The sequence below is a fragment of the Drosophila yakuba genome, chromosome 2L (genome assembly GCF_016746365.2).
Source record: "Drosophila yakuba strain Tai18E2 chromosome 2L, Prin_Dyak_Tai18E2_2.1, whole genome shotgun sequence".
Taxonomy (NCBI): Eukaryota; Metazoa; Arthropoda; class Insecta; order Diptera; family Drosophilidae; genus Drosophila; species Drosophila yakuba.
In genome coordinates, this window is record NC_052527.2 from 17,263,390 (window position 1) to 17,291,097 (window position 27,708).

Here is a 27,708-nt window from a genome sequence, read left to right on the forward strand (position 1 = left end):
TATGTAGTGAACCACAAAACCAAAAATTAAGTAAAGTTTTTCACTTGAGAAATTTTCACTATATAAATGGATGTAATGATGATTATTACGGAGACTTTTTATTAAATTTCATAAATGATTTGACGAATTTTGACGAAAAAAATTAAAATAATTGTCCCAAGAAAAACTCGTTTTCGTAAAAACTAATTTTATTAATAATACATACAATTCAGCTTAGTGGAACTAAGAATGCCTGCACGCAAGCTGTAGCATTCAACATTCAAGGGAGTTAGATTAATAAGTTAATTGGTTTCACTCGATTCTGACGACAATGGTATCCAATCTCAATGATGATCACAACGACAACGTCCGCACGGCCCAAGTACATCTGGCTGGGAGTAGGGTTCGTGGTTCGTGATTAGGGGATTAGGGAATGAGGGTATCTATTGTACACAAGCACGTCTTAATCTGCTAATCGTAATCTGAATCAGCGCCCCACTAGCACGACTCCTTGTTGCAGTCGACGAAATTGCTGAACTCGGTGGCATTGGGCGGGCCCTCACTGTACAGGTAGGTCACGGGCCACAGACGGGCGGCGGCAAAGTCACTGAGGCTCTGCAGTCCGCCGGGTCGAGGGGGATGCTGGCCGTATTCGCTACTGGCCGCCGTCTCCGGCTGGGAGTGATGTGGGTGTAGATGCTTCTGTTTCTCCTTAACACTGGGCAGTCCCAGATGCGAGTGGGTCGGCTGGGTGCCGTTCTTTCCGGGGAAGTACCGATCGCTGCACTTGCGCCACTGGTCGGACTCGTCGCCCACAAAGCACCTGGAAAATGTAAGGGACTATGTAGGTGCCACTTCTTTTAGGGATTGTGAGCCGATTGCTATATTTTTAGTTCCCTTTCTAGTTGCTTTTCATTAGCTAAGTATAAAATTAATGTTAAGGGGCAGATTATTTTAAAAAGTCTGTAGTATAGATTGCTATATTTTAAAATTTACTGAATGAGTACTCTATTACTCCCAAAATCATCTATACAAAGTACGGAGATTGGTAGCCTTACTGAAGAACCAAAATAAGACTCCTCCAACTTACCATGGGTAATCGAATCCTTTGCTGTAGCCGCACGGGTGGTCTTCTTTACAGCAGTAATCCCAGGAGCCGACCTCGGAGGCATCCGTCTCGCAGGAGTAGAAGCCTGTGATCAGATTCTTGGCGCAAGGACTGCTCCGGCGGCAGGGTTTTCCGGACACGGTGTAATGACGCCAGGCCACGTCGCCTTTAGCGGACAAGAAGCAAGTTTAGTGAGGTCGAGAACACGGGATTTAGGGGATGGAAATCGGAATCAAATTGGAAAACGGTGACATGCAATCGGTCGGTTAGTAGCTTTTTGGGGGGATTCGTCTTTCGGTTATGCTGGGACTGGGACCTCTGTACATGCTAGTAAATGTTATTTACACAACGAATTCCACTACAAGCTAGCTTACACAAGTTCTAATGCTAATAATACACATCTAATGTTAATCCGCTGCACGGGAAGAGCACCCGTAATTACCCGTTATTTACACTTGGATCGAGGTGCAACAGGTTAGTAGGTTGAGTTTACCCGGTTCCCGGAAGATGTCCATGCGCCGGTCATTGTTGACCCGGGATCCTCCAATGGTGTTAACCTTGTCCCGGCATGTCCAGTCGAATGGATTCCAGGCGAAGAGCCAGAAGTCGCGGTCCTTGGTGTGCGCATAGTGCACATCCTGTTTTAACTCGGTCTGGTCCAGATCCGAAAGTTCACAGTTGAAGGTGCTGGCATGGGAGCTGGCGTGTGGATAGAGATTGCCATTACTTTTCAATTGGGTTAGGGAATTCTTATATCTCACCCATAGCTGAAGGCAAAGCACTTGAAAGGAGTCGTCTCGCGGAATCGGATGCACTCCTTCTTGCAGGCCATCTCGGAGGGCACGGAAATCACTTTCTTGATGGCCGGAGGAAGCAGTCTAGCCGGTGATCCGTAACCCAAATAGCAGACTGAGAAAAATAGGATACATATAGTTTCCACAGACTTCTTAATCTCCAAATTAACCCACGTTTCTTGTGCTTCTCATCCACAATTGGCTGGATTTCACATCCGTGCCCATAGCTGGCTCGTTCGAAGATATCGAATGCTGCGTCCAGGATGAGGTGCCGCTCCTTGTCCATGTCCCGCACTGGCCAGTCACTCAGCTGGCAGTTGTCGATTACTCCGGCATGTCGCTGCTGGCCGTATCGGAAAGCGAACGCCCGGCAGGTGAACTTTGTCGAGCGGATGCACTCCATCTCGCATTCGCCCACAGATCGCACGGTCAGCGAGTCGCGGACAATGGACTTAAAGAATCGTGTGGCATCGATTGCGCGGAAGAAACACTCTGCAGAAAATAAGTTTAAAATTCAAAAAATAATTAGTTATTAACAAAAGAGAATGCTACAGTCGAGTTCCCCGACTTTTAGATACCCGTTACTCATCTGGTAAAATTGAAAACAAGAAATTGTATTTTCTGGAATATCGGTAGAAATTGGAAAAAAATAACATAATGTAAAAAAAATATTGAAATTTTCTATAAGATTAGATAGTTTAGTTTTTGTTTGCAATTAGATAGAAATTTACATGACTTATAAAAAGATATTAAAACATAGGGCTTCGCAGTAATTAAAAACAACTTTGCGTTGCATCTATATCTCTTTGGAAGCTGCCTGCTTAATCTCCACATTCTAGATTTTATAGTTCCCGAGATCGAGGCGTTCATACGGACAGACGGACATACGGACGGACATGCCAAGTTCGACTTGGCTATTGATCCTGATCATATACACTTACGTGCGCTTCTCGGATCTGAAAGTGCGGTGCTAGGACCGGCGGTATCATGTCGTCGTGGTGGAGGCTGCCGGCACACGTCCATGTCGTCCGCCATGGAGTAGATGTCGTAGTCTCGGTCGGGCTCGATGTCCACGTAGTAGTCGAGCATGTTAATGGGCCGGTCGCAGAGCATGCAGTTGTCCCTGCCCGCCTGGTTGTACCGGTAGCTGAACGTGTGGCAGACGAAGCTGGGCCGCTGATCCGAGCACAGACGCTCGCACTCCGTCAAGGTGGGCACGTTGTAGGCGTGCCTTACGGCAGTCTTGTGCAGTCGGAATCCCTCGCTGGTTTTCGCCGAGCATTCTGTGGGTATCATTTAATAAAATTGTTAAAAAACAGGAGAGAACGATATAGTCGATGTCTCCGACTATCAGATGCCCGACTATGAGATTCAGCAAGTGGGAGGGCATCAAAATTTATATCTAATTATATAGCCATATTAAGGAAACCTTAAGAGCAAATTTAAAACGGAAATAAGGAATCCCCAAGTTTTTAAAGTACTTAGAAAGCCACTTACCATCTTGTCCCGCTCGCCGAGTCCACTGTTGCCGATAATCGTTGCGTCGTCGGGGGTAATCGTCGTCGTAGCCAGAGCCGGGATAGCTGAGCACCGAGTTGGTCTCACGATGTGGTGCCCCCAGCTGGAAGTAGTTGAAGTCGTGCTGATCCTTGCGCCTCTGGGACTCTGTGAGACCCCAGTAGGAGGAGGACGACGAGGAGGAGTGCTTGCTGCTGCCACCATAACTACCACCGTAGTGTCCCCAGTTGTCCTCGCCGCCAATCAGATAGGGAACAAATTTGTTTGGCTTTTTGTTGGACCCTGGCGGTCCTGGAGGTCCTGCATGTCCTGGAGGTCCTGCTCCATCGCGATCGAGGTAGTTGTGCGCCGGGCGACTTGGAGGTCGGTAGGGTGAGTAGTCCGAGCCAGGACGATACGGTGGGCGGTACTTGTCGATTCGATCCGTTTCCGGACGTGGCGGTCTATACGCGGAGCTATCGTAACCGGAGCTACTCGGCAAAGTTTCCCAGCGATCCGGTCTTCCGGGGCGATAATGCGGAGAATCATGACGATCTACGTAGGGATGGTCGCCGCCATAGCTACTAGGGGGGGTGTGACCAAAGTATCCGGAACTGGAACCCGAGCTAGATCCTGAGGCATGTGAGGAGAACTCATAGGAGGATGCCGACGAGGATGAACTGTGCGATCCGTGGAACTCGGAGGAGAAGGGCGGCCTTTGCTCGTAGGAGGTGGAGCCCGGAGGACCAGATGGTCCGCGATAGTGGTCCACGGCAGTGCTGCTATGCGGACGATAGTGATCTCTGTCCCTATCCCGATCACGGTCACGGTCACCATATCCGCCTGCTCCTCCACCGGGCTTGAAGTAAACAGGCTGACTGCTTACCGGACCCTTGGAACAATCCTGGCAAGCACTGCGGCGACAGCTGCTAGGCGCATTGCGGTCCCTCTCGTAGTAGTCGTAGTCGGGATGCCTCAGCAGATTGGCATCCCGTCGGTCCGGACTGGAGTACAGGTCCATTTGGGCCAGCGGCATCTCGACCAGCTCACAGTCGCCCTGCCCGTGACCCGAGGGATCCAGCCTGTAGTTAAAGCCCTCGCACATGAAGCGCCGCTCGCGACCACACTCTCGCATGCACTCCTCCACCCGCTCGCAGGATATGGAGCGGCGCACGAAATGGGGAGCAATTCGTTTTCCAGCCAGGACTCGTCGGAAGCAGGCTGAAAAGCGGATTAAGTGGATGTTGCAGTGCCAGTTGCAGATGTTGCGTCTTGCGCAATTGTGGGCAGCAAAAAAAGGCGGAAAATATATCAACCATTCAACGTTCGGAGGCAGTGAAGCGAGGACAGAACTCAAGGGTTGGGTTACTATATGGCTGTATGCACTTGGAAAAATCTGAGTTTATTCTACTAAGCCATTAATAATTCTGAAGCCCTATGATGACGATTATTCAATGGACCACTGACTATTTTCCTTCCCAAAATTAAATAACAATAAGTAAGCTTTAAGACCATTGTAGTAAATAAATATTATAAAGGCCTAATGTTTACTTAATAAACCCACAATATACGGACAAGAGTATAATAAGAACAAAACTACTAAAACTGCAGGTATAATACAAAAACACACATTTATAAAACGATCAGACTAGTTGTAAGAGCCATTTCACTTTCTAACAAGAATTTAATTTTAAAATTAATTCTCAGAGGGAAGAACCATACTTTTCCCAAGTGCATTTGTGTCCAAGTCGTTTTCTGTTTCTGTTGCGCTGACGAGTTTTTGCGGCACATCCGCTGCCGTTTTGAGTAAATTATGTTCGAGTCATGTTAGGTGCCGTGTACTCCACCGAAGATAATCTCCGGGAAAATTGCCAGCACAGAGCCAAGACAGAGTGTTTTTCACGCAGAACGATGGAAATTATGCAAATTACTTTAATGCGCACTCCGAAACTCGGCCGAGAGTTTGGCCCCAAGTGGAATGACCCACAAGCATGGCACCTTACCTTTGGCGTCCTCCACTATGATAATGGTGCTGCTGAGATCGGTGTGTCGCGTAGGACTAACGAACTTCGATCCGCCGTCATGGACGCGACACAAAAGCAGAAGCAGCGGGAGAAGCACACAGGTACTCCACATTTTTTGGGAGTTTATTGTGCCGAAGCGGTGATTTGGGTGTGATTACGTAATGGCTTAATTTGCGTTCTGGGCCAATTAATTTCTGTGCAATGTCAAGCGCTCGAAACAATGGGCCAGCTGGCCATCCCGCTCGCACACAGGACACGCAGACGCGAATGCGATTTCCGGACACGAATTTTAGATGTGCGGCGCTGGCGATTCTAATCGCGAATGTACAGCGGCTGTGGTCAAGCTTGCGGTTTTATACGGCGTTAGAAAAACGCGCGCGTTTTCCGAGCTTTTCGCTTCTGCGCCTCTGAGCCGGGAGCTTTTCGCTCTACTGCTCAGAAAATCTCAGAAAATTACTCCCACTTTCGGTGGATTCTTTTTTCCGACACCCGGCGGAGAGCACTTCGCCGCATTGCCCAGAAGCCTTGGATCTGCGGTATAATGAGATTTTCAGTGGGGCTTTTTTCGGTGGAAGATGCCTATCTTAGCCAATGATTCAGATGAAAATACGAGGGTACAGATCGCAGCGAGTTGCGATGCTGATGGGGGCAGCCAACCGTTAACAGACCTAGCTCAAGGATGCCGCAACCTGATATGATGCTTATTATTTCGTTTCAATAAGAGCGGTCTTAATGAGGTACTAGGAAAGGTTATAGATAAACAGTTACACACTAGATGATAATCTATAAAATTACGTGTTATTATGGCTGCTAATTTATTTTCTGCTCAAGGATGGACTATATTCGAAGCTATATAGTATAATGCCTTTGAGCTTTTTCAAAGGGAAAATCTATTTTCATTTTAAGTTAAACTGAAGTTGACCAACCTAAAGCACCTCCAAACAATTTTATTTATAGTTCATTTTTTTTGTGTTGTTGTATTTCAAAAGTAATAATATTATTAAGCCAGTCCTGACTTTAAAGATAAGGTATAAATTACAAAATTTAAAGTACTGCTATAATATCATAATACCAAAAAAATATAACTTTAATTAGTTATAATTAAGTATATAAAGAATATATTTTATTCCCGTGGTATCAAGTTCCTTTCCTAAGTCTTTGGTTTTTTTCAAGAAGTGTTTGGTCAACGCTCAGGGTTCCCAGGGTTTTACTACATTTCCCAATCATGCCTGACCACAAATATGAGTCCATCGATCATATAACCCTTCAAGCACAAAAAGAATCCGACTTCGGTGCATTTCCGTTCCTGAATCAATGTCATTGCTGTCAGGCGGAGCACCGTTCCAAAGTGGTGCTGCGAACTCGAACCCCGAATGTGGGTGGTTTTTGTGCACCGACTTCGTGTTGCCATTTGCATACAATGAGTGCCGGAGGAGTGTGCATGCTGAGTGCAGTTCCACTCCGTTCTGTTCTATTCAGATCTTGCACAACCCAATAGAACCGCCAAAAACTAGAGATACCTATGGCGAAGATCGCTTCCGCCTCCCAGCCAGCTGTAGCCCAATCTCCAAGTGTAAATTACGATCTGTCCCACGCCAAATAAAAGCAAGCTAACTAACTAGCGAGCACGCCACCTCCGAAACACAATTAATTGCGCCAACGAACGTCATCAAGTTTGGCATTTGAACTTGGATTCTCTTCGCACTTGGCACTTGCCACTTGGCATGTAGCATATGGTATATTCGATAGGCTTATGTCACCGCCACCCGCTGGGTTCATGTACTCCACTCCGTCACACTTGAGAAACCCGAAAGGAAGTCGCGTTGAAATCAAAACACAAATCGTTCTTTGATGATCTGGCTTGGTAGTTTCAGAAATGTCATAAATCTTCTGCATTTGACAACTCAATTTCTTCTGTAAAGTAATGAGATCATATTAAATGAACGGACCGGAAAATAGTTGGTTGAATTAATTTTCGTTTGATCATCTGGCGAAGAGTTGGTAATTACCCTGATACAATGTAAATGTGATGGCCTTTAGAAAAGCGAGATAAGCTATATTTTAGATTATAATACAACGTAGTTTGTTTTTTTTTTAAATTTCAATATTGAAATCTGCATGGGATAAAGCTTTTACTGTGTTACTTATTCTAAGATATTGTAGCTTTTGGTTTTGCTTCATACTATATAAGAGTATGGTATATTGGTAAGAACTTTAAAAAAACAAATGCAGCTTATTTTTGTGCAAAATGATCTAAGAGAACCAAAATGCCCAATACTCCATGTGGGTGACCCCAATTCCTGCATTTCCATTCTACTGCGCTTGCCATTTATCAAAACTTTGGCCACAGCGTTATTTATTATACCGTTTTGTGGGTGGGTTAGTTAGTGGAGCTTTCGGCTCCACTGTGTATTTTATGCGATTGTGAATAATGTGAATGCTTACTGCAACCGCCCACTCACCCCCGAGTCCCAGATCCGATGAGCATTATGCCGGGCTAATGGGTTTAGTTTTGTTACGCAAATAAAAGCAAGGGAATGTGGGTCAATCGGGCGTCTGTCATCTGTCATCTGTCGCTTGACCAGTCGGTCGTCGTGGGCCCCAAAAGCTAATGGGTTTTAGTTGTGCGCCATGCTAATTCTAATTTTAATTTTAATTGTTTTATTGTTGTTGCAACTCTCAAGTGACCCGTGTCATAGTATATTTATATGGTTATAGGCACAAGCCTCTAGGGCTAAGGGGTTAGCTAAGGGGACAGTGCGAATCCTTGAATTGGTTGCATATAGGGAATCCAGGAGATGGCCCACCACGCTTTTACTCACCTTTCATTTCATCCATGGGATATCCAAGCCGGTCTCTATTCCTATCCCTATCTCTATTGCCGGGCATTGGTCGTTCTAGAACAAGACATATTTGGGAATAAGTAAGTTTATATATTTAATTGATTTTAAACAATAATAGAATGCACCATCTCAATGCTAGATCTCGAATTCCAAATCATTATTTAGCAGGGGTACTAAATAATAATTATATTGATATGAGTTGATACAAAATTTTAAAAAGTTATTTCAAAATCGATACGTTGCATTGCTTACTATGTTTTGTAATATTTGTATAATCTTTTATCTTCTTTGTCAAATACCAAACGTTCTCTACCAATATCACTAACAGGGGTTTACGTAGTGACTATAAGTAAAAGCGACTAATACCCCCCTCGAAAGGAGGGGTTTTTGTTTGAGACATAACACATTTCTATAGCCTACCGTTATTCCCTTGCATATAGTCATCCGGATTGAAGTATGTGGCAATCGTTTTGTCATCGTCGTAACCTCCGTATCCGTCCCCTGGCCTCATGGCACTGCCGTTCCTCCGAACGTAATCATCCCGTGGTGGGGAAGGACCCTCGTAGAAGGGGGAAGGTGGACGTCGCGAAGGTCCATTCATCCCGTAACTACTTTGCGGCGACAGGGATGGCGGGTCAGGTCGATTGGTGTAGTCCGGCCGTGGTTCGCGATCAGGATCGTAGCTGGGACTCGGCCGTGGCCCGTAGGAGGGTGGTGTGGAGCCGTCGTAGGGACGCGGTGGATACTCCGGACGATCGGCCGTAGGACGTGGAGGTCCGGGCGGATATTCTGGACGATCGGCTGTGGGACGAGGTGGCCTCGCGGCATAGCTGGGTCGCTCCTCCGAAGATCCACTCGATGGCCTCGCTGTCGGCGGTGTATATCTCTCCGGGGATCCGTAGCTATAACCATTACCGTAGCCCAATCCAAAGATGGGTCTAGGAGGGCTATGTGGCGTGGGCCTAACACCTCCATCCTCCGCTGGTTCTATGGGTCCATAGTGGGGTCGATACCGCTCGTCCACCTCGGGGGCATTGGCTGCATAGCCGCCGGGGATGTAGGTCTCCTCGTTGGGCGAGGGATAGTTGCTTTCGTAAAGCGTTGGATACTTATAGAGCGGATACAGATCGTGCGAGAAGTACAGCCGATCGCCCACGCCAGGCGGTGGTGCGGATGGTCCCAGCGGAGGCGGTGGACCTCCAGAAGTGTGTGGCGTGGGGTTGACCACCAGCACAGGCGTGTTGCCGACGTCCAGGGGCCTGTTCGGCAGATCCAGTGGCGTCGGTCCGGGTGAAATGGCACTGGGACCGGGCACGGGCTGCGGACCGGCGGCAATCGAGTTGTCGCTCAAGTCGAAGCAGTTCGTTTTGCGCGTGTACAGATCAAAGTCGGGATCGAAAATCACGCCCCCCGGTCGCCCGGCGCCCCCCGAGCCGTACTGCTCCGATGACAACTGACAAGTGCCGTTTCCGCGTCGATGAACACTGCAAAATTCCGAAAAAAAAGAGAAGGAAAACACATATATACATAAGATGGAAATTGGGCAATCAAGGGGTGACAGGTGGAAGACGACTCACCCGAACGAGATGGCCTGACACTTCTCGCCCGCCTGCAGGCACTTCTCCTTGCACATCTTCAGCGAGTTGGTGTCTTCGGTGCGGAAGGTCTTCTCAAATGGCAGCATCGCCTCCAGTGCGATCCGCTCGAAGCAGTCTGTCGATGCGAGATGGTAAATGCGAGATCCCAATTACAAAAGGTTCAGCTGGTAGTTAGGTAACACCACCCCAGGCCCTCCCTCTCCTCCACCTCCTACTCCTTTTAGCTCCTAAACAATTGCGTCACCCCACTTGCACTTTCAAGGCCACCGATGGTGCTCCACTTCGTCCACTCTACGGTAGGTTAGTTTTATTGACTCTGCAATTGTTCGCTGTTTTCGATTGTTCGCTGGCTTTGTTCTCCATTCGAATTCGGATTTGAATTTGAATTTTATTAACTTTGCGTGCCGGAGGGGCGGCGCACTTGGGTGACCCATAGAATTTTTGTCAGTGCATGAATAATTCAAAAAGATCAAACCATAAACAAAACACACTGCTCTGTGGTGTTTGTGGTCTGACATGCTTGATGGATTGGCCCCCAGCCTATGGTTATTAGTTTGACACTATATTTTCCAAGAAATTACCTCATTTAGAATATTTTAATGATTCCTAACTAAAGAAATTCGAGTTAAATTTCAGTACAATTAATATTTGGTACACTAATATTTGATATTATTCTTGTGTTGCATAAAATTGGAAAAATAGACTTCTTAGTATGAAGTTATACATGTAGATATAAAATATCAAAGTAATTTACTTTTTCATTACGACAAGAATGGGTCAATAACAAGGGCATTTTATGACTATATTGTAAGAAATTCCAGCTTGCACAATGCTCGTAAAAGTTCTTAAAATGGCATAAATCCGGTTGTAACTACCAATTGTAAGCGTATATTTGAATAAATGCTGTTCATAAAAGTTTTAACTATGACTATATAAAAAGATGTAAAATTTAAGCATATACAGTATATAATTAAATAAAAAGTTCAAATACTTTTGTTTTCTTTAGAGATGAATCTAATGGTTAAACGCATTCATTAGCTATATCACGTCGCGTGAGCAAAAAAAGTTGAAAGAAAGATTCTTTAGTAGAGGACATTGGCTTTTAAATAAAACAAAACCGCCGTATTTATTTATTTATAGAGCAGTGTTTCCGTTTGCAAATAAACTTTTTTCTATAAGTAACTTTTCACTTACCATTTCGTGCGGATACCAACTGATTGTCGACCGTCAGAGCCGCCGTAGAATCCCAAAGTCCGATGAGGAGGAAAGCTACCTGGAGGCGGATTAGGCGCTGGCCAAGCGAATTATCGCTGATCGAGATCATGGGGCCCGATTAGTTGATGACCCCAGCGGCGCTTTTCGATATTACGATGCTTTCTTTTAGATTTGCTCTCACTTAACTCGCTGCTTTTGGCACTTCCCTTTTTGCATTATCGGCGGTTTCACTTGGGCTTCTGGCCAGAAGATTTGCTCGAGGCACCGATGGGATGGACGCGAGATTTCGAACTGAGAGATGGAGACTCGGTGGTGGCGCGTAGAAACCTTCTTATGCTTTTTTCTTCCGCCTTTCTTTGCAGTCGCGTGTTTCTTTCTCTTCTCGTTTTGTGATTCGGGCTTTCGCGTTACGATTCGCTACTTTTCACATTCTTTTCACCGTTAATTATGTTGCCAAAATATGCAGATCGTTAAAATAAGCCAAGATCGGCTTTATTTATGGGTTCGCGGGCAAGAGGCGGCTCAAGAGTCTGCGGCTTCGGAAGAAGCGGACTCACATAATTATGATGGGTCCGGCCTGTAACTTCAAGTGGGAGAGGGGGGCCGAGAGTCAATAACCTGGGAAACCAAGCGGCACAAAGCCTTCTTACAGGCGATGACGTCAGAGTTCACTGCACAGGTGCCTGTGACCTTTCGCCCAAAAGTTTTTAAAGTTGGCCGATAATTAAAAACGCGAATGACAAAGTGCTCATCAATGCGTAAATCCAGCATTAGCCATCTGAATGCGGAAAGCAGCTAAAATAATAATAACTTATTTGCTCATACTTCCCATCAACAAAAAACTATTACGCTAATAATCTTGATGATTAATTATGAAAGAAGAATTATTCTTAGAATATAAGTAATACAATTGTTTTTGATGGTGAAAATTGTTAGATTGTGCCGGCGACTTTCTTCTTTTTTGGGGCGCGGTAAATTACGTTGGGAAATGTAGCGAATATAACGGCATTTCCGTCGCGCTTTGACACTTTGAAAATCCCCCAAATTTTTCGCTAATGACAAGAAAGCCCCAGCAGTACACACCTAATTTACATAAATTACTTTCTTCGTTCTTTGTCGTCTACCTTTTTGCATTTAATTCGACTATCGGGCTTTACTATTTATTTTAGTTTATTTTATTTTATTTTATTGCGGTTCTCGTCTCGTTTGGTTTGGCTTGTTTTCGCTGCTTCGCGCACTCGACGCCGATCCGCACTCGCTAAACAATTGAAACTGAATAAAATTCTGATTTAGTTGTGTTCGAAACTCATCGGAAGAGCAGAAAGCGGCGCAGACGCGACAGTGCTGCGGCAGCGCCGCGGGCAGAGACAGCGGGCAGCGACTGCGGCAGGTAAGCATCTCTCTCGGTGATTTGTTGTTGCCACACTCAGATTAATTCTGCACTAACAAGCAATAGATATTTTAAAAAATATATAAAATATACCAAGCAGATATTCTAACGCCATTCTTGACATAACTTAAAGTGATCTTTAAAGTTTATATTTATTTAGTTCAGCATCCATTAGCTAGTTTTTATTCCCATGGTTCTTCTATTTCTATTTCTAATATTAATATTAAGCTTAATTTAGTTAATTTTGCAAAGTTTTGTCTTCCAAGTGCTTAGAGGTGATTTTTCCTAATTCCTCTTGCCAGCCTGGAAACATTTTTCTTAAGTGTAATTTAGTTGTTTATTTAGATGGAACTCCACTCAAGTGTTAGGCGTCTTGGGGCAGGGAGTGGGGGGCAAGAGGCGATGGAGCTTGGCTCTACAGATCGTCATCATCATTATCATCATTAGCATTGCCTACGCTGCGCCTACTTGAATGGTTGTTGGGAGGGGGGTTCCTCGAGGAAGGGGAAGAGCCACTTGGCGATTCGTCCGAGTTTCCCCCTGCTCCCCGCCTCCAACACCTCCTGGCAATGACTCTCGAAAATTGTTTAAAATGAAATTGTAACAGCGCAACGCACTCACGTTGCTAGAAAACTTTAAATGCCCTTTGAAATTAGTATTTTAGAGCTGGGAATAATAGAACACATTCTTTTTTTGGTGCCCCTAAAATATAAAATAGCTTAGCCCTTAAATTTAGTTTAAAATTAATATAAATGCTTGCTGCTTTCACGTTGTGGAGTAATTGGTTAACAAAAATAAAGCAATCGCAGCACTACGTAAACGTAAAAGTCAAACAGTAAAATCTTAGGCCTTAAACGCTGTTACCAAAACGCCTATATGAATTCATAGACTCTTCACCATGCCAACATCAAAACAAAGGCACATTTGCGTGATTATTTCCTATGTGTTTTGAGTTTCTTTTGATGCAATTAGAGAGAATTCTTGGCTAGAAGCCGGGAATCAGTGGAGCAGTCGAATCAGAACCGCACCTCGAGCAAAGAATCCGAAAATTTTAGCTTGGCGCTTTGAGAGTTTTCTTTCCGCATTGCTGAGCGCGCTAAGCGGTGTGAAATTCAAATTTAACGGACACCCACCGACTCTGACACTGCCCACTGCAGTGCAATTGGGCTTTAACTGAAGCGTTAATTCGAGCGAGTTTTCACAAAACACTCGAAAAAGAGATTTTCGAAAGATGGGGCAACCGCACACCTAAAGATGATGACCCGCCAGGTGGGTGGATGGAGCTTGCAGTTGGGAGTTTGGTAGGCTGGAAGGTTGGGAGGAGAGGCCCGTAATTGGCGACACCTTTAAGTGCCGACCTTGTCATGCTCGCTGGCGCCGTCTAATTCAGGCCGGGGTTGTTCTTCATCAGCGCCTCGCCATCGACTTCGCAAATCTGCGCCGCAGTCTGCGCAGGCGCGTGCGCAGCAGTAGCGTAGACGCCGCAGTCGGCTTCGGCAGAGGCAGGAGAATCGAATTCGGATTCGAATTCGGACTCGCACTGGGATTCGCTGAAGGCGAGATGAGCTCATTAGGCAGCTCATTTGCATACCAGGAACTCCTGGGAATTCTAAGTCGCGGCAGAGGTTACGCCTCTAAGCCAGTCATTAAGAGAATGGGGATTGCCCAATGGCCAAAATATAAATAGTATGAGAAATAATTTGTACTCCAAAGAGTAAGATTGATTAAAACATTTATATTTTCGTTTGTGTTTCACACTATCTAAACTTGTTGTTGGCATAGCGATAGATATTGGGGAAAAATACGGAAAAATGTTTTAAAAGTTTAACCACGACATTAGTTTTCGTGGCCATGTTTTGAATCGAACTCTGCGGACTCTGACCTTTCTGGATTGTATTTGAACCTCAACTTCAATACAGAATGATAGTGGGAAGGGAGGGAAATGACTAGATTGACCTGACTGGTTTTTCCGATTATGAATATATATCGAATTTAAAGTAAAAGATTTCTTCAACCTCTTCTTGAAATCTAATATTCGTTCACTTTCCAGGTTACTGGTATAAGATATTATCAGAGAAGAAATTCTCTTGTTCATTAAATCTGTAACCATTAACCTACCTCGAAATGCCCAAGAAATCAAGTTGCTCACCGCATCGCTGGTTGTTCTCGAGCATCAATTATAAATAATCGAGGATCTCCGCCCCCAAGCAGGTCAAGTCCGCTTCGGAAAGCGGTTGAGGCCCAAATGGCCAAAACAGAAGTGGCCCGCCAGTGAAGCTTCCCCGCATTGCCAAATAATCTGCGCCTGTGAATATTTGGATTTGGATTTGGGGGCTGCTCCACATATTGCTCGAACTCGTACCGCTTGAATGTGCAGCGTTTGCTTTGGCACTTGTCCCTCGACCCTATCGAAGTCCAAAATCGCATCGCATCGCACCGCATCAAAATTCAGCAGACTTGCGGAGGCGATCGGCGCTTTTGGTGGACGCAATCCGCCTGCCAAGTGGGTGAGGCTCCCAGCGATGATAGGGGGGCGTGAGTTGACCACGTATCTAGCGTATCTGCGTGGAAATTCAATTTCGGTTTCAGGTCGTGTCTAACTGGAAGATATTGGCGGCAGATACGATGTCGAACCGATCACCGATCACCGATCATGAAGCAGTGTGGTCCGCAGGAAATCCATGCCTGCAGCCGCGTCATGTAATCGCCACTGGTTGGGTAAACATTTCTGCGAGGGCGCATAAATTGTGTCCAAAGGTGATTGGCAGTTGTGGGCCAGCAGGAGGACCCAGCTGATAACACGTACAAAAGTCACTTATCCGTATTGGCTTAGTAGCACGCATATGCAAATCCATGGGAACATGATTTAATAAAGTTTGAATTTTAACATGAAAGTATAGCTGAAAAGTTGGATTCTATTTATAATTAGTTTTAATTTTGAATCTTTTTGAATTACCTTTGTGTCCAAATCCTTTCCAAACCTAAACCATTATGGGCAATCACTCTTTCATCCGCTAATTTGCAATACCTATCCATTTAACAACCAATCTCCCAGCACCGAAACTGATTTAAGTTTTGGTTGAAGCGCAGAATTCACTAAATAGTTTCACAGATTTTACTAGCAGTCGTACAAAAATGGCTAATTCGCCAAAATGCCTTACGATATACAGTTGGTTGTGGACATTGCAGTCTTAGATTATCAAAGCTTTGCTTTTGCTAGTTCTTATTTTCTTATTTTTGCGCACATCAATCTTTCGTGAAACGCGTTAGAATGATTTATGAGCCACATATCTCATATCAATCTTGCTCGCTTTTATCACAAACAATTTGTCCACTCATGTTTAACCGATCGAGTGAACAGCCGGTCATGTTCCGCCGTCCAATTAGACGGCCACTTCGTTTGGCCATATCTGCATAACGACGAGCACTTGGCGTGTTTTACATCACATTGGTGCTGAGTGAGCCATTGAGTCCGCATGTGCGTCACACTCTCACTTGGAGGCTGAGTCTAGTGGCCAGCTGTTCGACTCTGACTTAATAGATCCTATTGCACGGAGAAAAATACGTGTTTCCTAAGTTTGAAATATAAAAATAGCCAATAGAGTACGATAGGGTACTATTCAGTATCCCTAGTTAAGGAATACTACATTTATGTAGGACTGAACCTTGGGAAACATATGGTTATAATTGCTTGATAATTAATACGGATTTAGATTAGATAATATTCCGGATGTTACTGACTGACCTAGAATAGTATTTCCTATTCCTATCTTTGCCACCAGATCTAATTTCTTTCTGTACACTTTCTGGAGTTGGTACGAGTCTTTAGAGTGGCGCACATTCACAGAAGTCAAAACCCACCCAACAGGAAGTATTTGCATGTGCAGATCCCTGGATCCCCCCAGATCCAACCCAAACCAAACCAAACCAAGTCGATTTGTGAGCGCGTTCGCAGAAAGCGAAAGTAATCATCCACCGCAGCGGCCACCGGGTGGATTATTGTTTGGTTTTGCCCACCGGCACGCATGGTTAGAAGGGGCGCGGGGCGGGAGGGGGGCGTGGCATGGAAGCTATGGCATATTTATCGCTCAGACAAATATCCATTATGCAATTTGGCATGGCTAAAACGAGCAATTTGCCGCAAATGCAATAACATCCCGCTGAACGGGGTGGGGATAGCCGGTGGTGCGGTGTTTTGGTGGTTCGCTGGCTCGGTGGCTCAGTGACTCGATGACTCGGTGGGGCAGGATGCCAGTGGAGCGCCCTCGAACGCAGTAAAAGCACACTGGCCTACATATACACAGAAAAGCCAAATGAGTGAAAGAGAAAATTGGTAAGTGATACTAATAGTTTAACCCGTTTTGGGCCATTTATTAACGAGTTGAATATCGTGCTACTATAAAGTTATACCATCTTATGGGGCTTTAGTAGCACCACTTTTTTAATGTAAAATATTTATTAAGTTCTTAAGTTACTAGTAAAAGGGTAAAGTCTTAATATTGAGTACCCCAAGCTGAAACTCATTTTTGCTTAAGCTTAGATCTCTGAACAGAAGCTCCCTGTTCAGCCTTAAATGGGTTAAGCCAGCCGCAAACTGAAGCTCTTGACAGTCGAATTAACAGCAGAGCAACGCAGCAACATGCAACATGGAACTTGCAACAACCAGTTGCAACAGCAGCTGGCGTGGCTAGCGTTATGTCAGGGGCACTGTAGAATGGGCAAAAACAATACGAATCCACACAATCAAAATCGAATTTCTTCAAAATCGTGTGATGCATTTCTTGATTAGCGCCACAACTACTGTTACTGTTAAGTAATTGCCCGAAATGTGTTTTATTGCAAATTTACGGCGTACGTGTTTCGTGCTGCAAGTGTCGTGATGTGTGTGTTTGGCTGGGGATACATCCAAGAGTGGACTCCTGCAGCTCCAACGCTGACCCACATTATTGGACACCAGCGACGACAGTTACCACAGAAGTCGAAAACATTCAAGGTCGATTGGTGGAGATGTCTTCCAACCGATATGGAAGGGCCAAGAAATTTGGATTAGCGTGACAACTTGGTTTTGTCTCCGGTCGCACGTTCACTTTTTGCGGCGGTCTGCAGAAGGCCGCTAAGTGATCCAGTCAGCGGCGATATAGTGTGCTACTTGGTCATTCACTTGGAATGATTTTAGCCCCACTCCGCGCTGCTTTGCGATTATGATTATGAAATGAACGTAATTTGCCCCGTATTACACAAAGCCCCGCCAAGTCAAAGTTCGATCGTCTGCCTTTGTGGACAACTGAAGCATGGACCACCGCTTGCAGACCCCCCTCCCCCCAGCCCTTTCCACCATCCAGAGGCTCTTAACCCCTCGTAAACAAAAGTCAACGGCGGGTAATACAAATCACATATAACTTATACCATGTTGGCCATGTTAGCAGTCGTTCGTTCGTCCACTGTTATGCCTATTGTCGCTTGGCCGTTGCTGCTGTTGTTGCTGCTGCTGCTGTTGTTGCTGCCTCTGCTGTTGCTGCTGCTGCTGTTGTTGCTGCACCAACATCACGTCTTTCTTGTGCAGCGCAGTCGCAGCCGCTGCTGGCGCCGCGTATAAAACGGATGAGTCGCAGCCTGTGGTTATCAGTCACCACCTGACAGTGCTCCGGTTTTCGTATCGCCTTATTGAGTGCAGCAGAGCTCAGCCCAGCAACCATGTCCGCCCTGAAAGTATTCGTAAGTGCAAAGGATACCGCTCGAAACCAGGCCTCTGAATGGAGCTGAAAAGGATTAAACTTGTGTGGACTATCGCGAATAAAACTTGCCCATTTATATATAACCAACTTACTGAGAAGTGACATCAATAACCGCCGTGTTCGAAATAAGCCATCCATATCATTTAAAAACTAGCATTTTCAATAGATGGATTATTGGCTGAAAAAGTTGTTACATTATAGTATACAGTATAGTTATAACATTATCACGAACCTACATATACATTGGAGAATTACAAGTTTAAAAAAGTATATCAGCACACTTTAAACATTTTCGGCTAAATAATTCATGGATTTTCAGGATAGAAATATAATCATCTCTCACTCTATAACAAAATGATTTGGACGCAGTCTGGTTCCTTTGAAATATTTGTTTCTTGGAAGCCCCAGAAAATTAAACACTAACTATTTAGCGCATTTTATGAGCGGCTTCTAACTTGCGCCAAATTAAAACTAATCACACTGATTATTTAGCTTTTTGAATTACTCCAACCGGACCTAACCACTTCCTTATCCCCTTTCAGATCTTCGTCGCCCTCTTCGCCGTGGCCTATTGCGCCCCCAGTCCCGGCTTCTTTGGCAAACAGTGAGTATCTCCCCGGCGATCTGCACCTGAACTGATCCATAAATAACCCGAGCGAATCGATAAAAATACCCATTTCCCGCTTTATGCTAAGCTAACGAGCGGTCGCATGGGTTTTTAAACGCTGCGACTGCTCCGTGGGTCTATGAAATATGTGTCCGATTGCGATCGAATTGAGCAATCAAAACGCTTGTAGCACTTAGAGCACTCGCTCCAGCCCCCGTCCGCAGTCTCTAGTCTCCATATACTGGCTACCATTGAACTTAGCCGATCTTGGCTCGGCTCGCAGCTCAGGAATTTTTCAGGCCGCAGTTGGCATTTAATTCAATGTAATGCGCGCATAATTGTTCGAATCAATTGGCAATTGCCAATAGCCAATAGCCATGTCTGCCAAGACGCAGGGTTCAAGCAACTGATTAGCTAATACGCGATGGTACACGGCTTTCAATCTAACCGATTTCACTTTCGATCCGCAGCGAGCACCACACGATCCACGTGCCCTACAAGGTGCACACGGTGCACCACCACCACGTCCAGAAGGTCCACGTGCCGGTGGTGAAGCACGTCCCGGTGCCCATCTACAAGGAGGTGCCCGTGCACCACGTCCACCACGAGGAGATCCCCGTACCGGTGCACCACGTCCACCACGAGGAGATCCCCGTGCACCACGTCTTCGATGACCACCACGACCACCACGGCTGGAGCTCCCACCACGGACACGGCTGGCTGTAAGCCCGCTGTCCTGCTTGTCTCCAAACCCACCCACTCAACGAGTCCCATCCGCAGCAGCCTGTAAATACTGTACAATGCTAAGTTAATGAATGTAAATAAACCACAATTCGACTGTACACAGAACAATCCTGGCGTATTAATGGCGGGATTTATGGCTTACAGGTAATCTAACAAACCATATATTCTTTAGGGGAATGAAATAAATATTTTGTTGTTTGGGGTTTTTGCGGTTGGGAAGAAGGTTAGAAAGTTGTTATTTTGAAAGATGGTAGAACATCACCTACTCAGTATTTTTGTTTTCAGTGTCAGAAGTTCTACACTTGTCCATACAAAAACTAATAACCCCGAACACTCGGGTCGGAAATCCTAGCCCACTGATAGCAACTAGCCCAAATAGCATCATGATATACCTACAAAGTTGCTGCTGCTGCGTGGATCTGCGAATCGGCACCATAGCCATCGGGATTCTCCACATCATAGCGGATATCCTCGGAGGCACCTTTGTCGCCTTGTTCGGGGAGTCGGGTAAGTTCCGCGGGATTCTTTAGAGCAACGATTCGATCCTATCTCCCATAGGCATTCCCGACTTGGGTCACCACCTCTTCATTATCTTTGTGATGCTGCACATCCTGAGCTGCGTAGTCCTGATCATCGGCTGTTTACGGGTGAGATGGTAATAAAATTAGTCCACATTATAATGCTAATGATTTGATCTAGTTGAGGAGCAGCTGGATGCTCTTCTATATAATAATGACAATGATCATGGCCCTTGCAATGATCATATTGATAGTATCCGACGTCATACTCGTTGTTTGGTTCTGGGTAATGATCGTATACGCTCTAATGCTCTGTAAGTAGTTTTGTATATCTGGAAATCCGCTATCCTTGACTGTTTTCGACTTCCTCAGTTATATGTCTATATTTCTGGCTGGTGGCATACTCTTTTTACGCCGCCTTAGGAGGCCCGCTATTCATCTGAAGGGGATCCTCTACCAAGAAGCTATTGAACTAAATTATATTTGTACATTTTATGTGGCCTTTGAAAATAAAATAATCATCGTTGAAATCACTACATCTCTTTTACCTCACCTCACTCCTTTTGGTTGGGTTCCAAGAATACCAACATTCTCTTTCATTCAGTAAATTTTTTAATCCCCTTTCATTCAGTAAATTTTTTATAATCACTTTACATTACTTATGTATGTTTGTAAAATTACTTCATGAGTTGCATTTTTATCCACACTGCCAAAACAGCGCCAAAAAATGGGGCAATGCCATATTGATTATAAATAAAGCAACTGTTGCACGCATATTTCAGGTAAATTGGTCGGGAATGTCATAGGTTCGATTGGATTATTGCTCCATTAGTTTATAACACTGCAATACTGTAATTTGCAGTTGCACTTGACCTTGGGCTGGTCTCCCAAAGGCGGCAATTAAGCCGAAGTTTTGCAAGAACGACTTTCACAAAGCACTCACTTGACCAGCTCCGACTGAGGTCGACTGCCAGTCAGTTAGTCCGAGTCCGCTCCGCTCCCTTCCGATCTCTACGAACCCGATCTGGTCCGGTCCGGCCACTCCGCTCCTGGCCCACGTAGTGCTGTAAGTCAGGGGCGTGGCAGGGCACATTCTCAAGGCATGCTCTCATGCCGACAGTCCCTAGTTCAACACACTTTCAGCTAGAACTGGTCCTAGGGTAGTGGATACTTTTAAATTTATATTATATACATAGGAATTCTTATCGATTTAAGAATTCGAAACTATCTTCCCTGTATTAACAGTATAAAGAAGCAGGATCTTTCCTTCCTGTAATACCAGTTTAATGGAGCAGGATCTTAAGATTCTCTATCATTTCTTTTAGCGCATTCAACTGACGGAATCATCCACCTTTCTGCTTGTATACAAGTGTATACAGAGTTCAAAGTACTTTATTTAAATATAAAGCAGTATATCATGCATTACTTTTACAACGTTCAATTAATCCTTTGTTTATATTAAGAGTTCTACCAGCCAACTAACAATTTTTTTTTGTAATACTATAGGAAATTGCGAATAGAACGAAATGTACCCCCCTGTATTTTCAGCTATTAACCATTGAAAGTAGCGTTTCTTTGACCAACATTTGCATTTATTTCGGCGCCAACAACAAAGAATTTCAGATTAATGTCCACTAATTGAGAACTGGGGAAGGGCGAAGCGTTAGAGGAAGCTGCGGCTGGCCGCAAGTGAGTAGTAGCGGCCCTAGTTGCAGTACGGGAAGTTGGGGCACTGGTGCGGCGAGACGCCGGCGGGATACAGGCGCTCCGTCCAGCCGGGAAGAGGAGGAGCAGCGACGGGGGCACCAGCGTGTCCGGCGTTCACGTCGCAGTAGGGATAGTTGGGGCAGGTCTGCGGGTTAACGCCAGCCGGATACTTGTCGCCACCGGGAGCGGCAGCTGGGGCTGCGTTCCAAGAGGGCTGTGGCTGCCACTGGGGCTGCGGCTGGGGGTTCCACTGCGGTTGCGGCTGCTGCCACTGCGGCTGGGGGTTCCACTGTGGCTGCGGCTGCGGGTTCCACTGTGGCTGCGGGGCACCCCACTGCGGCTGGGGATTATGCAGGCGCGCATTATCACAGATCGGGAAGTTTGGGCAGTCCTGCGGATTCACGCCAGCCGGATACTGGGCAGCAGGTTGGTGCTGGGGCTTGGCCACCGCCAGAGCCACGAAAGTAGCGAAAAGCTGTGTAAGGAGATTAGGAATAAGTGTTTAATTGTATTGAATTCATAAATGTAATCAAATACGTTTATGGATTATTGGCTATAAAATTCAAAACAATTTTGAGAAGTTGGAATTTAGGATTGATTCTTGATTTTTAAATGAATATAAAAAGTGTATCTATCGTCCCTGAAGAGCTTTAAATAAGATGTTTCAGATTCTAGCTTCAGTTCATAGTTAAAGGAACTTGTTCATATGCTATCCTTGAGTGGAGGAGAGACTCGGCTCAATGGGCTTACCAGCTTGCAGAACATGTTGGCTATGGTGAGTGGGTGGTGGTTGGTTGGTGGAGTTGGTTCTGTTGTGGGGCTTGTGGTAATCCTTTGCCAAATTGGACTATGAAGTCGTAGCTCAAACTTCCAATTGGGTTCCTGGTCGGCGCTGCACTGCTGCTGCCGAGCCCGGTCATCAAGCTTATATAGCGGTGCTGGGTAGAACCGACTCTTGGCCGGGTCTCAATCTCAGCCAGAGTCTCTCGGCCAGACTCGGTTTCACTTTCATTACTGCGGCTGCTGTGTTTGTTGCTTTTGCTGCTGCTGCGGCTGCTGCAGTTGCTGTGCTTTGCTTTACTTTAGCTTTTGGTTTTGCTTTTGTTTTTGTAGTTGACTGATCTCGCGCATATTTTACTTGATTGGCCCAACAGATTATTATGAGTCTTTGTTGTGGAGCGCGGACAAATAAATCGAACGGGGCCGACGGACAGGCATATGGACTTATACACATGCATACATACATGTCTACGGGTAATATGCTTAAACACCCAACTATGCAAACACATACGAGTGCGCACTCATATCGAGTTACCGACATGCCGTCATTAGCAATGAACTAAGCCCCCAACTTGCATTTCTGCATTTCGGCCAAAAAGAAATCTCCAGGCTGGGCTTGTACGGCCACTTTTGACAAAGTCGCGTTGGCGTTTGGCCAATTTTCGATCCGCATTTGCCAGCGGATCAGTTCGTGAATCACTCCGCTCCGATTCGCATTTGGACTTGGATTCGGATCGTGTAAAAGGCACAGGTCGCCATCGCCATCGGTCTGCCATTGGTTCCACCATCGCCTTGGCATGCCACTGCCACATGTCGCCCGGTCTTGGTCTGCCCGGAAGGCAGCGGTGGTCCGCGTCATTGCAAACGGGTTTCGGTGCAGCGAACTTGCACTAGATCTCGGTGCACAGCATTCGAGAGGCGGGGTCGAACCGAAGTTCAGTTCTGGGTTCTAGGGCTGCAAGATAGCCATCCCAAAGTCTTAGTTTCTATATAATTAAATACACCTTTCTTTTGCGGGACATTTTCTTGTAGTCTGATAAATCTTGCGTGTATTTATAATTAATGTATTAATAATTACAAAACAATAAACATTTTATTAAACCAAAAACACATTTTCAATAAAATTTAGCACATCAATTAATTAATTTGGCCATTGATACATTATGTGGGTTTAGACAAAGGCCATAAGGGAAATTAACTTTAACTTTAAATTTGGAAATACATGTTATAATGGCATGTATCTATACCTAAAATCTGAAACATTTTGAACATTTCCACGCATTGCAGCCCTAGTTTCGAACTTATCCACTGGCAGTTCTATTTCCGATAACCCGTTGTAGGTTGACGGCCGTTCACTCGTTCGCACCACGCAGTGCCAGTGAAACTGAGCCCGTAACCGCCTTACGCACCAGCGATCGATCGCCAGCGACTTCCTGGCCGACGGGCTGCGTTGGGAAATTCAATTACGCGGAAAATAGCGAAAATAGCGAAAATCGCACTGCCACACAAATTATGAGCTAATCAGGCAGCGCCCAGTGCCCGCGGCTCGGCACACGACCGACAAACGGACGGACGGACAGACATCCATGTGGCCACATGAACATGTTATATTGGGGGACAGACGTGCCCAATTGTTGGCAACGGTGTAACAGATTTAGTTTAATTCTTATAATTTGTGTTTGCCGCCAGCCATTGGCAGGAATTTGCGCGGGCGCGGCACCGTCCAATCCACACAATCCACACCCTGCCCCTGCCGAACACAACTACACAGGGAGAAATCCAAGGTATATTTTTATACAATATTGTTACGATTAAGCGGATTGGGTTATTAATTTTAAAACTTTACATGCTCTGGAAAGAGTTCAAAGAATTTAATGTAACAATACATTTTAGAAATTACATTATTTACCTATTCCTCCAATACAAATCCAACTATCTACCAGGCAATAAATGTGACAATTTAAAATGATGATTAAATCAATAATGGTTTTAAAATATGTCACATATATAATATAAATATTTCATGATTTTTTCGTGTGTAGGTGGGCACTGTTGGTGTTGGTGTCGGCCGGCTAATGCGTTATGTTACGTTGCTGCACCGCCAGATTGCCAGGCGGCCAGGCAAGCAGGCCAGCCAGCCGATCGATCTCGTTAGCCTTGATCAATGGCCCGGAAAAACAGAATAAAGCTAAATAAAAGCCAGCGAAATTGAAATTGTTGACCGTTCGCATAATGCAGTGCTAGTCTGGAGTCGCATAGTCAGTCGCATGTGTGTGTTCTCGCGCCTGTAAGTAAGTATCGCTGCTGGCCAAGTGATATCGCCAGCGATGTCGGTTGTCGGGTTCGCCTTTTTTGTCACACGCTGCGGCGTGCTTTAAATTATTATGCCATTAGTTGTCGCCTTATTTTGTCTAGATTTTAATTATCAATTTCCTTCTATGCTGACAGTTGTGGGTGTGCTGCCGCCCACACTTCGGGCGGCTAGGTGGCTGACCCAAAGAAAGTGCGCACTACTCGAAGATAAATGTATTCCATTCAATGTATTTGTTCTTCGACAATAAATTCATGATAACAGATGATTATTTTTCAAATTTGCTTACCAATAAAAAATTAAATAAGTAAGCTAAAAAGCAAATAATCCAAGAATTTTGCTTGACTGGCGACTGGCGCCTAGCAGGCAATGTGCCCTCAGGAGCTGGCAGCCACCTCAGCTGTGCTGACGACGTCGGCGGCTACAGGTCCAGTCTCGATTGTCTCAGTCTCCATTGCCAAGTCTTCCGTTACGGTGGTGGAATCTTTATCAACTTCACCAGATGGCACATTTTGAAGCAGGGCTCTTCGTACAGATGGCTCCTTATCTGAAAGCGAACTAGATACTTTAGTTAAGTTGCTTTTTAGTGATAATAGGGAAAACCACTTTTAAATTACAAGTATAGGTCATTTTGTCATTGCTATTTAGTTAAACGTCAGTATTTTGCCATGCATTTCATGAGATAAGCGATGAACGAAGAAATAATAATTAAACAAGCAAACTGAAAGTTAGTGACTAGAATTGCAATAAAATGACTATATACTGCGGGTCTCCCTTTCGATTGAATATATATACCAGAGTCATCGTCGGATGATTCACTTTCTGAGCTGTCGTTTCGCTTGGTTGCGGTATCCGAAGGTGCCTCCAGGGAGAGCCGGGGAGCCACGGGTCGCTTCTTCCTTGCCGGGTTAAGTACATTGCAGAAGGCACACCTGAAGGTAGTGTACTCGTACTCTTCCTTAGGCAGCATTCCTGTAAAGGAGAATTTTTCAAGTTAAAAAAAGATTGTATTTAAATTAAGCAGTTTGTTTTGTGAATCATAGAGAACTGTTTGACAACAAAGTGTTATATCGCTACCGAAATGAAGAATGAAAGCGAAAACATAACCGGTTTTTTATCTACAAAATTCAATGTTTCTGTGCCTAATTATAGAAGTTCTCCTTTAGCAGTCATAACCCACCGTTGTGGGCGTGGCACGCCTTGCAGATCATGCCGAATCGATCCTTTGGACTGTCACCCACGATGAAGTCCACAATGCGATCTAGGGCACTTCGTGACCGATCGTCCACGATGGGGAAAGGCGATCGTCGGCGCAATTCTTGAACGGCGCGCACCTGCGGAGAAGCTGACGTCATCGGTGCCACTGACTGTGTGCTGATGACGCTGCTGTTCAGTGAACTGCTCTGGTTGTTGTTATTGTTGCGGTAGACACTGGTGTATGGAGCCAATGATCGCTGCTGCTGTCCTCCGGCAGCTGAAGTTCGGGCTGCGACTGCGACGGGCAGTGGAGACCGCTCAATCTGCGATCGGTTGGGCGTTGAGCCGGTCTGCACACCGCTGATGCGGAGCTGCTTCTTGTCGCCAAAACGCTCCAGGAGATTCACTGCCACCTGTGGAATGCATTATAGTACACAATATAGTTTGAAGTATCTTAAAGTGCATTGGCTTAACTAAACAAGTGAGAGCTGCACTTGGTGAAAGTCGATTAATAATGTTTGCGTTCTAGTCTGATTTGCATTGATATGAGCACATTTATAACAGCTGTGCTTTTGGTGGGGTTCTTTCAAAGATATCACATGAAGGCAAAAAAGTTTACACTACATATCTTAGCCAATAAGATATTCGAACCTCTGCACTTGGCCAGATTTGAAATAGGGCATGTAATCAAGGGGAAGCCGTAAGCCCACCTTATAGGTCTCTTTGTCCATGACCTGCTCCAATATCTTGCGCTTGTCCTCCTTCAGACGAGTCAGCTTATCGCCATTTTTGTTAAGCTTGCGCTGAAAGTACCACGTAAACAGCCGCCGAAGAAAGATGATGCTAGAGCCCGGAAGAGATCAAGGTCGGTCAGGAACCGGATTTAGAGCAAATCAGATGGCAACACTCACACAATGGGGAAGAGCAGCAGCGGCACCAAGTACATGAAGCACTCCTGCATCGTCGGCGGGAAGTAGAAGTACCACCAGAGCCCGAAGCCCACGATATATGCTCCGATGGTGAAGCCCACGAAGTTCGTCACAAACCGCCGCTTCTGCTCCTCGGTGTTGATCACGTACTTCTCCAACGCCTGGATCTGCGTCTGCAGCCCCTCCAACACCGCCTCCGTGGACTTTTCCTTCTATAATTAGATTCGCGACACATATTTTTTGGGGGTCTTAGTATAAACGCTGTTTTGCATTCGGGGTCCCACTGCCTGTGGGCCATTACACATACGCACCCGCAGCTTGGACAGCACGAATCCCATGGTGTATGCTCACGAATTTAACTAGAAACGAACAAACTTAGACATTTACTTGGCTATTTTGCTATTTAACCGCCAGCTTGCCTAGAAATTAGTTGTCGCCAAGCGTGACCGTGTTCCGTTTGAATCCACCGTTGGAACCCACCAAAAATAATAAAATACTAACAGCAAAGTTCGAGTATTATCCCGGACACAAACCGCGAGAGAATGTCCCGCTGAAAATGACCGCGACAGTTCAAAAACTAAAATTTAAACTTTACATATTTTAAAGAAAACCAATTTTAATAATCGACTATGTTTATTTTTGAACATTAAACCTAGAGCATGTTAGTATAAGTGTCGCAATTAAAAATGGAAATTTAAGTACATTTTAAATTTAATCAGCAAATAAAAATTT

The 27,708-nt window shown here is 45.2% G+C and overlaps 5 protein-coding genes across 7 annotated transcripts; 2 read left to right on the top strand and 3 right to left on the bottom strand.

Moving 5' to 3' along the window:
• Positions 1 to 170: 170 nt before the first annotated feature.
• LOC6528609 lies at positions 171 to 11,859 on the bottom strand. 2 transcript variants are annotated; one of them, XM_002089616.4, is made up of 11 exons: positions 11,038 to 11,859; positions 9,823 to 9,958; positions 8,666 to 9,729; positions 8,225 to 8,299; positions 3,379 to 4,599; positions 2,823 to 3,164; positions 2,056 to 2,373; positions 1,849 to 1,996; positions 1,581 to 1,786; positions 1,070 to 1,253; positions 171 to 802 (listed from the first exon to the last, which is right to left on the bottom strand). In XM_002089616.4, the coding sequence occupies exons 1-11, from the start codon at positions 11,165 to 11,167 to the stop codon at positions 478 to 480; spliced, it is 4,149 nt and encodes a 1,382-aa protein (XP_002089652.3). In that variant the 5' UTR covers positions 11,168 to 11,859; the 3' UTR covers positions 171 to 477. The 2 variants fall into 2 exon arrangements, with proteins under 2 accessions (XP_002089652.3, XP_039227012.1); XM_039371078.2 differs by lacking the exons at positions 8,225 to 8,299; positions 8,666 to 9,729; positions 9,823 to 9,958; positions 11,038 to 11,859 and adding an exon at positions 5,382 to 5,727.
• Positions 11,860 to 18,077: 6,218 nt separating this feature from the next.
• LOC6528612 (histidine-rich glycoprotein) lies at positions 18,078 to 19,642 on the top strand. The gene is made up of 3 exons (XM_002089619.3): positions 18,078 to 18,163; positions 18,726 to 18,787; positions 19,261 to 19,642. The coding sequence occupies exons 1-3, from the start codon at positions 18,143 to 18,145 to the stop codon at positions 19,514 to 19,516; spliced, it is 339 nt and encodes a 112-aa protein (XP_002089655.1). The 5' UTR covers positions 18,078 to 18,142; the 3' UTR covers positions 19,517 to 19,642.
• Positions 19,643 to 19,803: 161 nt separating this feature from the next.
• Positions 19,804 to 20,590, top strand: LOC6528613. The gene is made up of 4 exons (XM_015198489.3): positions 19,804 to 20,041; positions 20,093 to 20,181; positions 20,234 to 20,366; positions 20,425 to 20,590. The coding sequence occupies exons 1-4, from the start codon at positions 19,918 to 19,920 to the stop codon at positions 20,493 to 20,495; spliced, it is 417 nt and encodes a 138-aa protein (XP_015053975.1). The 5' UTR covers positions 19,804 to 19,917; the 3' UTR covers positions 20,496 to 20,590.
• Positions 20,591 to 21,622: 1,032 nt separating this feature from the next.
• LOC6528614 (DNA translocase FtsK) lies at positions 21,623 to 22,681 on the bottom strand. Its single transcript, XM_002089621.4, has 2 exons — positions 22,510 to 22,681; positions 21,623 to 22,234 (listed from the first exon to the last, which is right to left on the bottom strand). The coding sequence occupies exons 1-2, from the start codon at positions 22,522 to 22,524 to the stop codon at positions 21,758 to 21,760; spliced, it is 492 nt and encodes a 163-aa protein (XP_002089657.1). The 5' UTR covers positions 22,525 to 22,681; the 3' UTR covers positions 21,623 to 21,757.
• A 2,383-nt stretch (positions 22,682 to 25,064) lies between these two features.
• Positions 25,065 to 27,441, bottom strand: LOC6528615 (endoplasmic reticulum junction formation protein lunapark). Of its 2 annotated transcripts, XM_039370649.2 has the most exons (7): positions 27,396 to 27,414; positions 27,288 to 27,335; positions 26,959 to 27,188; positions 26,758 to 26,890; positions 26,031 to 26,460; positions 25,646 to 25,822; positions 25,065 to 25,397 (listed from the first exon to the last, which is right to left on the bottom strand). In XM_039370649.2, exons 2-7 carry the CDS (start codon positions 27,312 to 27,314, stop codon positions 25,228 to 25,230), a joined length of 1,167 nt encoding a protein of 388 aa, XP_039226583.1. In that variant the 5' UTR covers positions 27,315 to 27,335; positions 27,396 to 27,414; the 3' UTR covers positions 25,065 to 25,227. The 2 variants fall into 2 exon arrangements, with proteins under 2 accessions (XP_039226583.1, XP_002089658.1); XM_002089622.4 differs by having other exon boundaries at positions 27,288 to 27,441.
• Positions 27,442 to 27,708: the final 267 nt, after the last annotated feature.

What these genes read in the sequence shown, in the direction of transcription:
- LOC6528613 (XM_015198489.3), top strand. Translation starts at nt 19,918, where the DNA reads ATGATATACCTACAAAGTTGCTGCTGCTGCGTGGATCTGCGAATCGGC. An exon ending in TGATCATCGGCTGTTTACGG is followed by an intron (nt 20,182 to 20,233) that starts GTGAGATGGTAA and finishes GATTTGATCTAG; the next exon opens with TTGAGGAGCAGCTGGATGCT. An exon ending in CGTATACGCTCTAATGCTCT is followed by an intron (nt 20,367 to 20,424) that starts GTAAGTAGTTTT and finishes CGACTTCCTCAG; the next exon opens with TTATATGTCTATATTTCTGG.
- LOC6528612 (XM_002089619.3), top strand. Translation starts at nt 18,143, where the DNA reads ATGTCCGCCCTGAAAGTATTC. An exon ending in TGTCCGCCCTGAAAGTATTC is followed by an intron (nt 18,164 to 18,725) that starts GTAAGTGCAAAG and finishes ATCCCCTTTCAG; the next exon opens with ATCTTCGTCGCCCTCTTCGC. An exon ending in CCCGGCTTCTTTGGCAAACA is followed by an intron (nt 18,788 to 19,260) that starts GTGAGTATCTCC and finishes TTCGATCCGCAG; the next exon opens with CGAGCACCACACGATCCACG.
- LOC6528615 (XM_002089622.4), bottom strand. Translation starts at nt 27,314, where the DNA reads ATGGGATTCGTGCTGTCCAAGCTGCGG. An exon ending in TCGTGCTGTCCAAGCTGCGG is followed by an intron (nt 27,189 to 27,287) that starts GTGCGTATGTGT and finishes ATCTAATTATAG; the next exon opens with AAGGAAAAGTCCACGGAGGC. An exon ending in CTGCTGCTCTTCCCCATTGT is followed by an intron (nt 26,891 to 26,958) that starts GTGAGTGTTGCC and finishes TCCGGGCTCTAG; the next exon opens with CATCATCTTTCTTCGGCGGC.
- LOC6528609 (XM_002089616.4), bottom strand. Translation starts at nt 11,167, where the DNA reads ATGATCTCGATCAGCGATAATTCGCTTGGCCAGCGCCTAATCCGCCTC. An exon ending in GTTGGTATCCGCACGAAATG is followed by an intron (nt 9,959 to 11,037) that starts GTAAGTGAAAAG and finishes TCGCATCGACAG; the next exon opens with ACTGCTTCGAGCGGATCGCA. An exon ending in TCCCATGGATGAAATGAAAG is followed by an intron (nt 4,600 to 8,224) that starts GTGAGTAAAAGC and finishes TCCGCTTTTCAG; the next exon opens with CCTGCTTCCGACGAGTCCTG.